This window comes from Planococcus citri, chromosome 2, assembly GCF_950023065.1.
Source record: "Planococcus citri chromosome 2, ihPlaCitr1.1, whole genome shotgun sequence".
Lineage (NCBI taxonomy): Eukaryota > Metazoa > Arthropoda > Insecta > Hemiptera > Pseudococcidae > Planococcus > Planococcus citri.
Genome location: NC_088678.1, coordinates 5,250,604 through 5,262,486, shown reverse-complemented (window position 1 = coordinate 5,262,486; position 11,883 = coordinate 5,250,604). Strand labels below are relative to the sequence as shown.

Here is an 11,883-nt window from a genome sequence, read left to right as displayed (position 1 = left end):
AAATCTCTAAAATGATTTTTTTTTTCAAGTTAGTACACAAATGATTCATCAACATTTACGCAAGCACATTTTGACATTACATGCATGACGTAATCTGGAGAAAGAAATGATTCCACATTGGAGGGAGACTCCAATTTGAAAACAGTTTGCTCTGAAACAACACTAAAAGTCACATCAAGGGAATTACTGGAGCCATTTTGAAATTTGAGCGAAAAGGAATCTTCAGAGTACGATTATTTGGAACCGATAAAGAGTTGGAAGGAGGAGGGGGGGGGGGGGAGGTGATCAGAATGTCCAAAAATTTCAAAAATGAGTACTCGATAAACCATCATCAATTTTCGAACATGTTGTTACCACGTTGAATTTTGACCCCCCCCACCTCAATTTTTTCAAGTCTCTCATGATTCAAAATAGAAAACTATTTTTTTTGAACACGAATCGAGGATTCTGGCTGGAATAGGGCGAATTTTCGTGATTTCAATCAGCCAAAATTTCATATGCTGAAGTGCATTTTTCGATTTTTGATCAATTTTTTAATCGGGGGGGGGGGGGTGATGGTAAAAAGTTATCAAATATTTCGCCAAATTAACCTAGAAAGCTGAAATTTAGTTTGGATCCGATTTTCAACACCCCAAATCGATTCGAAACGGTTTTAGGCTGATTTGGAGCCTTCAGCAGAATTTCTTGAGTTGAAATTTTTTCAAAATTTTTCCCCAATCAACTTTAGAATTTATTTTATACCGTAATTTCGACACGTCGAATCGATTTGACGTGATTTTGAGCTGTTTTGGAACCTCCAGCCATTTTTGGAAACTCCAGAATTTCAAATCTTTGATGGAAAAAAACTGGAATTCAGTTTATGCTCCGTTTTCGACATGCCAAGTCGACTGGAAATAGTTTCAGATCGTTTTGAAGCATTTAAAAATTGTTTAAAAGTTTCAGATTTCCTAAAAAAAGTGTTTTTGTGAAAATTTCAATCATCAGAAATTTTCTGGGGGCTCCAGAACTTCTCAAAACGGTTCGAAACGGTTTTCAATCAACTCAGTGGGTCCTTAAGAATACCTACAGTATGACACAAAAGTAGTGCCCGGTGGCTTTTGTTTCTAAGGCGAAAGAGCTAGAGAGATAAATGAAGCGGCGTTGAGTAGGGAAAAATAGAAGCTTTCAAAGGGATCTTGAAAATTTCCGGCCCATGCACAGGGTGTCCACAAATTGAAAAACCGGTTTGGTCAAAAATTCATGCTGGTTTTTATTGGCGCAATGTATTCTACACACTAAGGCGACAGAAACGTGATATGAATTTTTTGAAACCGGTTCATTAATTTGCAACCAGTTAACAAACAATATCCAAAAACTGTGGATGGAGAAAAAAGTTTGAAACAAAAGTTGTAGAGCGTTAAAAATTACACAATTCTGTCGAATCACATTTTGAAACCGGTTCATTTGTTCGCATTTAGCAACCAGTTTTTGACAATCGCCTAAAAATTGGAGATAGAGAAAAAAGCTTGAAACAAAAGTTGTGGAGCGTGAAAAACTGAACCATTTTCGCTGATTGAGTATTGAAACCGGTTCACTAATTCGCCACCAGTTATCAATAAAACCGGTTCATTGGTTTGCATTTAGCAACCAGTTTTTGACAATCACCTAAAAATTGGAGATAAAGAAAAAAGGCTTGAAACAAAAGTTGTAGAGCGTGAAAAACTGAACCATTTTTGCTGATTGGATTTTGAAACCGGTTCATTAATTTGCAGCCAGTTATCAATGAAACCGGTTCATTGGTTTGCATTTAGCAACCAGTTTTTGACAATCACCTAAAAATTGGAGATAAAGAAAAAAAGCTTGAAACAAAAGTTGTAGAGCGTGAAAAACTGAACCATTTTTGCTGATTGGATTTGGAAACCGGTTCATTAATTTGCAGCCAGTTATCAATGAAACCGGTTCATTGGTTTGCATTTAGCAACCAGTTTTTGACAATCACCTAAAAATTAGAGATAGAGAAAAAAGCTTGAAACAAAAGTTGTGGAGCGTGAAAAACTGAACCATTTTCGCTGATTGAGTATTGAAACCGGTTCACTAATTCGCCACCAGTTATCAATAAAACCGGTTCATTGGTTTGCATTTAGCAACCAGTTTTTGACAATCCCCTAAAAGTTGGAGATAGAGAAAAAAAGATTGAAACAAAAGTTGTAGAGCGTGAAAAATTGAACCATTTTCGCTGATTGGATTTTGAAACCGGTTCGTTAATTCACAGCCAGTTATCAAAAATTACTCAAAAATTGTAGATAGTGAAAAAAGTTTGAACCAAAAGTTGTGGGGCATGAAAAATTACTCAATTCTGTTCAATCACATTTTGAAACCGGTTCATTGGTTTGCATTTAGCAACCAGTTTTTGACAATCACCTACAAAGTGGGAATAGACAAGAAAGTTTGAAACACAAGTTGTAGATTGTGAAAAATTTAGCCATTTTTGCTGGTCAGATTTTGAAACCGGTTCATTAAATTGCACCAAGCCATTAAATGTTACCTGTTTGCAACTTGATAAGTCATTTTCAAAGTCTGATTAGCAAAAATGGTTCAATTTTTCACACTCTGCAACTTTTGTTTCAAGCTTTTTTCTCTATCTTCAATTTTTAGGCGATTGTCAAAAACTGGTTGCCAAATGCGAACCAATGAACCGGTTTCAAGATGTGATTGAACAGAATTGTGTAATTTTTCATGTCCAACAACTTTTGTTTCAAGCTTTTTTCTCGATCTCATACTTTTAGATGATTTTTGATAACTGGTTGCAAATTATGAACCGGTTTCAAAATCCAATCAGCAAAAATTGCAACTTCTGTTTCTAGCTTTTTTCTCCATCTTCAATTTTTGGGTCATTGCCAAAAACTGGTTGCTAAATGCGAACCATTGAACCGGTTTCAAAACGTGATTACACAAAATTGTGTAATTTTTCACGCTCTACAAATTTTGTTCCGAGCTTTTTTCTCTATCCACAATTTTTGGGTATTTTTTGTTAACTGGTTGCAAATTAATGAACCGGTTTCAAAAAATTCATATCACGTTTTTGTCGCCTCAGTGTGTAGAATACATTGCGCCAATAAAAACCAGTTTTAATTTTTTGAACAAACCGGTTTTTCAATTTGTGGGCACCCTGTGGATGGGCCGGAAATTTTCAAGGTCGTTTTTGATATTTTTCCCTACTAAACGCCGCTTCATTCATCTCTCTAGCTCTTTCCCCTAAGGATGGGCTATACTGAATTTAAGGGGATACTTATTCCCTTAACTTATACTTTAGCTTGGTTTATACTGAATTTAACGTACGTTAACCTAAAATTTGCCTTTGTGTAACTTCTAGGGTTAAGTTTAAGTTTACGGTTAAATTCAGTATAGCCCCTCCTTTAGAAATAAAAGCCATCCGGGCGCTACTTCTGTGCCATACTGTAGGCTAATTGAGTGGATTTTTGGTTTTTAGCTATTTTCAGCTCAAATTTGATTTTCCAAAATTCACCAAATTCTGTCCTCTTAGCCACTTCTCCCTCAAGAACCCAGCAATTCACGATTTGAGCCAAAATGAGAAAAAAGAAAAAAAAACCTAAGACCTTTGTCCCTCCTTCGAGCAACCTTTTTATACATTGACTTCAACTGCAAGAATTTTCACCCCCCCCCCCAATTCTTCAAGAAAACCATCCAGTTCAATAACTTCATAATAACCGATGAAAAATTGAAAATATATAATGCAAAAAATTTATTCCAAGAAAAAAGTGGTAAAAAAAATTCATTCAAAACGTAAACAAAATTAGCTCAGTAGGTAATACCACAAACAAAAAAATAAAAAAAGACAACAATTTCTACTTAATTTATAAATCAGTTCTTTCGTGCACAGTAACCAAATGTTTCCTGACCAAAAATTTATGACTGAAACGTTTCTGGCAAATGGGACAACTGAAAAGTCTCAGAATATCTTGTACTCCGGCGCATTCGTACCTCATATGTCTGATCCAAGTATTTTTACGTTTATAAACACGTCCACAACCATTCTCGCAAGTAAATAAACCATTGGTACAACCTAAGTAGGTAATCAAAATATTATTAAAATATTAAAATCGTTACCCACTCTTTCCGAAATTGCCAACTAACTACACCAAGCCCATAAAAAAAAATGATCCAAATAAAATATTTAAAAAACAGATTAAAAGTTGATTTATTTACTACAAAAATTGTCTTAACTTTACACACTGGCATAAAAAATTTAGGGGAAAAAACACAATATAAATAATTTTGAAACGAGATTAAAAATACTGCACATCACATTAGAAAGTTATGCTATAAAAAAATAATCGATCGAAATCGCATCAAGTTAGAAGTTTTCCGTGTATAATACCGAGATGCGATTTAAGGCTACTTTTCTGCGAAAACATCTTGTGACATTCGCTGCAACGGAATTGCTTGGCTACTCCGCATTCGTATCTGATATGCCTATTCAGGTTGAACTTGTGTTTATACTGTTTACCACAATTGTTAGGACACGGTATCATAGGCCCATCACTTCTCGACGATCTGACTCGTCTTGACGCCGATAGTCCAGATAAATTCAGAAATGATAAATGATTATAAAATGCTGCAAAAAATCGATAGCTATCGTTACACAAGAGTACAATAATAATTGATATCTCGAAGAAGAAGGGGGAAAAAGGCATACATTATAATATTATTCGAGAGCTAAAATACAATACATAATAAGGCGAGCGAAGGTAAAGTAAACGCAAATTTCCAAGATACCCGAATTTTATTTTTACATAATATTTATTTATAGTAAAATTTCGTGAACGACTATGGCATGTCTTTTTAACGCATCCTTTCGATGAAAATGGCGATCGCAAACTTTACAAGCGAATTGTTTCGATATTCCGCATTCGTAACGTAAATGCCTGGTCACAAGAGATTCGTGCTTATACTTTCTTCCACATGCATTCGGACAGATAAACAAACGATCCCAATCACCTGAAAAATAATTTACTAGAATTTAACCTCGAGTTCATTCCGTTCTCGAATTTGTGCGCTTATTTTATATCATCTTTTCCACGAAGCGTAATAAATTCGAGTTCATGTAGAAAAAATATATTATAGGTATATCACAACTCGCATTTTTCGTGCTATAGGATACTCCTGTTTTGACAGCACAATAAAATCAAAACAAACTTAAAACCAAAACTTGGAATAAAAAAAAATTAACAACTTCTTTAATATTTAACCTAAATCAAAAGGATATGGTTTTAATAATGGAAAAATTAATAATATGCAAAATAATCGTTATCAATTTAGAAAAAAAAAAAACTCAATTGAACTTGGAATAAAAAAAATTAACAACTTCTTTAATATTTAACCTAAATCAAAAGGATATGGTTTCAATAATGGAAAAATTAATAATATGCAAACCAATCGTTATCAACTAAAAAAAAATCAATCAGCGAATAAAAATAATGAAAAAAAAAAATACATGAACATCACACAGATGCAAACCATAGTGAATTGAAAACTGTTTTCAATTTATTGGATGAATCCACAAGAAAGTTTGTCCTTGAAACCCCAGCATTTTCAGTATTTTACTTGTGAGAGATTCCAAAATTTATGCAAAAAATATAATAAGGATTTTTTGAGGGAGGGGGGAGGGGGATCACCCATCAATCACAACAAAATGATCAGACGCTACCTTGCAATATAACGTTTCCTTTTTTAGATAGACCTAAAATTTTGAAAAAAATTACACGTTTTAAAAAAAATTTTACCTTTCCAAAAAATAGCAAAATAAATCATTAGTTTTAGTTCATACATTCAGGTCAATCTGAATGCTGCACGCGCATCTGTTCTAAATTACGAATTTCAAAAAGTGCATGCGTCATGTCTACTGCGCATGCGTCAAGTCTACTGCGCATCTATTTCAACACGTTGTCAGGTGCGCACGCACCAGCGCAACACTCACTACGCATCAATTTACAACGCGTTGTGACGAACGCATGCGCATGCGCTGTACAGTTTTGCTTTTATTTTGATATGTTGTCAATGGTGCATGCACCTCAAAACATGATGAAACATTATGGTGATATGGATGATTCGCATAAGAAACGATAGTCACGGGTTTGCTTCTGCACAAGTCATATGAGAACTAGATGAATTTTTTATAATGTTATTCAACTCAAGTACTGATAATAATTTTCAAAAATGAAACTTAAAAATTCTGAAAATTCGGAAAATAAAACCGAAGACTCGATATGAATTGAAGGACCAATTTCGGTGTTTGAAAATTACAAAAATTGCATCACAGGAACTTATGGCATATTGGAATTCTTATTAGAAGCAGCCAAAGCAGCGTTGGCAGCAGCACTAGCGATACGATTCCTCTTGATGTTATCCTTTCTGGTACGGATCCAAGATCCCATTTGTTTCTTGATGACATCTTCGTTGATATCGTACAATTTCTTGACAACTTCTGCAATTGAAACAAGTCTCTTTAAAAATCAATATTCTACGACCAATTTATTAGTTTTCTTTCAATTTCGACTTGTTACCCAATATTGTAGATGCTACGTTTGTATCAGCGAATTTGAGCAAATCTCCAGCGGATGAGTTACTCCTGCCAGTCATACTGATCCTGGTAACAAGATTATTTCCAATGACAGCTTTCATAATGTAACTAACACTAGAGGTAATATCACGGCCACCCAATCTTTCAATGACTGATTTCTGCAAACAGAAAAACCACAATCACATTCATTAGTTTTTCAATATTCCAATCAATGCAGGACAAAGATGTAAAAATATGGGCATTTTATTTTTCTATATGATATGTATGTACAATTGTACATGTGTGAACTATATTGTATTATACTGTGTAATACTGTGAAATACAGATTGGTAATTTACTCTGAATTGAAAATTTGATACTTAATTCTCATAATCCCTTCCTCCCTTCCAACTAAAAAAAACTCCATGAAATCCAGTAAAATACCATGTTATTTCATATCATACCGTATTTTATGTTATGCATAGTGTGGTGTTAAACCCGTAAAATGAAGCCTTATTACACAGTAGTAAATTACGTTACATCTCTGGTGCAGCAATATGAATATAAATTCTCAAACAAGGCAGGAGTATTTATACTTACAAATTGACATCGGTTTGTCACAGACTCCAAATTTTTATTCAACTCCTGTAATTTATCTTCAGTTTGGACTGGTAAATTCATCTTGAGGAATCTGTTGAAACCACTGTTCGCAGAATTCCCAAAACAAGGATCAGTCATGCAGGCTGAAGCAATCGCATCCACCTTGGCATCTGCAACATGTGAATAGTATGATAAGAAATCTTTGCAGTTGTAAGATATTCTTACTGAAACTCGTGTTTTCCACGCTAATCTTACCAATTTTGGCCAACTCTCCATAAAAAGTACTAAAGCAGTCTTGCAGAATTTCAGCCAAACACAGAGATTTGCCACAATGGGTACAACTTGCAGTGTGTTCTAGAGGAAGTACTATAAAACAAAACAAAAACAAATATTAATAAGATGGTTATAAATTCGCAGAGCAGTCGAATGTTGATTATAAAACACTCCCAAGTAAGAATCCCATGAAAGCGAAACCAAAGTATTTTTTTCACATATAGAAAGCGTTGAACAGCTGATTAAACTTATGCATGAGTATGTAATTTCCATAGTTTTTTTTCTCTCATTATAGAGATGCAAGGTACTTCAATCCTGTATAATATGTCCATACTACACACACATTATAATACCGTATTATGCAAAGAAAACACGGTATAATACAAAATATGGAATTTAACAGTATTTCTTCCAAATTTGATATGTTGTTTGGTTCAGGTGAAAGCAAAATGAATACAAAAAAAAGTATCAAATTTTTATATCAGAATAAAATACCAACCTGCATATTACAGCATTGGACAGTTGTGTAAAACGGACATATGTATTATACAGAAAAATAAAATACCGATATTTTTACATCTCTGCTCCAATTACATCAAGTTTGAAAAATAATTTTTAATAAAAGCATACCAAACATGTTATAATTTTAATACAAAAACAAGTACACAGTAAATTATTCAAAGCGTACAATAAAATCATACTTTCTGGTAGATCCTCATTTACCGTCTCCCATTTCCCAAAAACTATCATTAAATTTCCTCATCATCTGAAACTCATAACAGACCAAATAAACATGCAAATGATATTACAATTTTATTACTGTTTGACCAGTCAATACAAAATAATGATGCTTACACCATAAAAATATCACAATTTGAACATTTACACAGAGTAGATCTCTACATACAAAGAGAGACCATGTTTCCACAAACTAATCACTAATCAGTCAATAGCATGCCATGAACCATGGCCATATGAGTCTTGAGTGTGCTTTTCCTAGTGAACATTTTCTTACACAAAACACAATGGAATTGTCTGCCAACACCGCATTCGTACCTCAAATGCCTCTTCAAATGACACTTCCTTTTATATTTACGACCGCAATTATTCGGACAATAATAATACTGATCTAAGTAGACAGAATCGTTGATCGAAACATTGTTCCAGATTTTCAGTTTCATCGACATCGCGTTTTCTAGAATATCACAATGAATTCGACTAATATTAGAGATGAGGTTTTAACGCATATCAATAGTAAGGATAAGAGGAACCTAGTCACAATCTACAATTTTAAAACTTATATATGTACTATGCAAGTAGCATTTTATGTATGTGCAAAACATGAGATTTCCAGTTGTATCTCTGCGCAAATGATTTTCCACAATAAGTACAATGGAATTGTTTCTGAACTCCACATTCGTATTTCAAGTGTCGGTTTAACACGTATCTTTGCTTATAGGATTTACAGCATCGGATACATGTATGTAGGCCTACACTTTCACCGTCCTTTGGCACAGCTAAAAATAAGTAGTACACAGCTGAGTTAATGGAACCAGAATACTAATTCAAATAAGTGTACCTAGATGATGATTCAAACACATTGAACACATCTATTCAGAAATAAAAAGAGTAAAGCGATAGAAAGCTAAGCAGAGAAATGAATATTAAAAACAACTTGTAGGAGAGAACAACATTTTATTACATGTAGGACAAAAAAAAAAACATGAAATAAAAACAACGAGGACTAAGATTATACTGAAATTTCCAACACTTAGCTAGGAATTTTTTTATGCACCACAACTGCGTGACTTTTCAAATTGAAATTATGTGTGAAAGATTTGCCACAATCTTCGCATGAGAAATGTTTACTTCCACCGCACTCGTATCTTAAATGCCTATTCAGCAAGTACTTATTGGTGTATTTTCGTCCGCAGCTATTAGGACACATCACAAAATGCTTGCTCGACTTAGAAGATGGCATATCAAAACTCAGCAAACTCTCCATACTGACAACTGGAACAGAAATTACACCGTGGTTAGAAAAGAAATCAAGCTAGTAAAGTATAAAACTCGTTAAAAAAATCAAAGCTTCAAACAACTCAAGAAGTAGAACAAACAAGTCGATACAGTTTTTCAAGCACGGGTTCGATAAACATTTGCAATTGTATGATTTCAGCCCCCACAGGCCCACACATACTTCAAGATAGCCTCAATGCCCAAATCATCAATTTATAGAGACATCCAAACATTCTAAATTTTACAAAGTGGAAAATAAAACCGAACAAGAAATTGATAATAATAATCATTGAAACCTTAGGCAACTGCGCATTTCACAGCACATTCATTTTGTGATGGGTTGTCAACAGCACACACACCACTACACAATCTTCTCACATGCCCCCAACTCGCTGCATAGTCATCCCAACACTTTGTCAAGAGCGCATGCGCAGAACTCACAGTTCATCCATTTTGTGATGGGTTGTCAAGAGCGCATGCACCAACCCCACTACTCAATCATCTCACATGCACAGAGTTCACTGCGCAATCATTGCAACACTTTTTCAAGAGAGCATGCGCCAAACCCATTGCGCAATCATTTTGACGCAGTATCAGAAACGCATGCGTCTTAAACATGATACATTAATATTGTGCTCAAAGATACTATTACTATAAATAAAATTATTTGCAAGTATCCTGATTCCTGTAAAAAGATTTTAGATGAATGAATTATTTCATTTCAAAGAACAAAATTATATATTTAATCAAAACAAAATCTCGAGCAAATAGCTTCCAGTCAATTTTTAAGTGTTATTAATCAGAATTGATACCCCAAAGGTGGATAGTTTATAAAAATAAAAAAATAATAAAACAAGAATACCTACAACAACATAAAAATAAAATAAAACGTGCTAAAAAAGAAACATCTATCACGTAGTTTTTGACTTGACATTCACCGTGACTTATAAGAAAAAGCAAACAGGAATACATTAAAATAATATTCTTAAAATCAAAACATCAACCCTTTTTGACTGCATATTAAGTTGTTTTTTTTTGGAAAAATAATATGTATTATAAGCATAGGAATGCAAAAGTAAGTAAACCAACATTCTTAATAATAGAATAACATTTTGTAGGAGTAATAATATGAGTAACGTTTGTAAGAGTAATATTAGAATAACATTCTTAAAAATAATAAATTCCAAACATCACACTATTTCGATCCATCATTCTCAATCACAGGTATTTTATGAACTTTCAAAGCATGGTTCACCATCGGAGCTTTATGAGCGAATGATCTGTCGCATAATGGGCACTTGAATTGAGGCTCGCCTCCGCATTCGAACTTCAAATGTCTCTTCATGCTTCCTTTGGATTTATACCTTCGACCACACAATCTAGGGCAATAATAATAATCATCTAGAAGAACAAAAAGCACCAAGAACCAAGAATCAGCAACAAATTACACAGTAAATGGGTCCAAAAAAAAGGAACAATCAGACAAATTCATCTTATTTGGAAAGAAACAAAGAAAAAGGGCATGCGGCATGCGATCAAAAACACAAAGACAGAGACACAGAAGGAAAAACTCGATCAACTGGAGTCGTGTGACCAAACTTTAGGACGACTAGTGACGTCATCTGAAGTACATATCAACAATACATACAAGATGATGTATTAAAAACTCGACTAAAATGATTTATTTTCCATCTGTAAATTATAAATGGACTAGTGACAGACTATATAGTAAAACAATTACGAGTACAATATCACAGATACATTACATAATATTAGTATAATATTTTATGAATATTCAACAGATGATTCATTAAAGAAGTCTTATGAACAAATGGTTTGCTACATTCGGGACATTTGAATTGCTTTTCCACTCCGCACTCGTATATTAAATGTCTTTTCAGATGACCTTTACGTTTATATTTACGACCACACGAATTTGGGCAGTAATGATAAGCTAGAAAAAAGATAAATCAACGGTAAGTACAGTTACGTAAAATAATTGTAGAGCTAATTTCGCCAGCTTTTAGACGCCATTTCACACATAAAACTACATTTTTTTAAAAAGGAGAGGGAAAAGCATGCTCAAAAAAATTAATGGTGTCATCAAAATTCCACTTTCCTTCTTACTATAAAGGCATCTCAAATATTGCAAAAAAAAAGCCAAAATTTGACCAAATCAATTTAGAAATCTGAAAAGTATGCAGCTCGTATTCGACATCTCCAATCGATTGGAAACGGTTTCTAATCGATTTGAAGAGTTTTGAAGCATCTCGAAAGTAATTTCATCCAATTTTTCCAGTTTTCAGCCATTTTACAGAAGCAAAGTTTTCACTAAAATGAGATCTTCAGGGTTAAAACACTTAAAAAATTGTACGTAGGTAAAACAAAGGGAAATCGAGTATTTTAGTATCGGAAAAATGTATTTATTTCTGCAA

General features: G+C 33.7%; 2 protein-coding genes across 2 annotated transcripts in view; both read right to left on the bottom strand.

Annotated features, from left to right (window-relative positions):
• Positions 1 to 3,854: 3,854 nt before the first annotated feature.
• LOC135838244 (zinc finger protein 559-like) lies at positions 3,855 to 5,036 on the bottom strand. Its single transcript, XM_065353863.1, has 3 exons — positions 5,015 to 5,036; positions 4,379 to 4,615; positions 3,855 to 4,063 (listed from the first exon to the last, which is right to left on the bottom strand). The coding sequence occupies exons 1-3, from the start codon at positions 5,034 to 5,036 to the stop codon at positions 3,855 to 3,857; spliced, it is 468 nt and encodes a 155-aa protein (XP_065209935.1).
• Positions 5,037 to 5,099: 63 nt separating this feature from the next.
• Positions 5,100 to 11,883, bottom strand: part of LOC135837499 (longitudinals lacking protein, isoforms H/M/V-like) — a 186,121-nt gene continuing 179,337 nt past the window's right edge. The window contains exons 6-9 of the mRNA XM_065352800.1: positions 7,415 to 7,525; positions 7,160 to 7,329; positions 6,564 to 6,738; positions 5,100 to 6,484 (exon numbers count right to left, since the gene is read on the bottom strand). Coding sequence (XP_065208872.1) covers positions 6,324 to 6,484; positions 6,564 to 6,738; positions 7,160 to 7,329; positions 7,415 to 7,525 — 617 coding nt within the window. The 3' untranslated portion in view covers positions 5,100 to 6,323. The remainder of the gene's footprint in view (positions 6,485 to 6,563; positions 6,739 to 7,159; positions 7,330 to 7,414; positions 7,526 to 11,883) is intronic.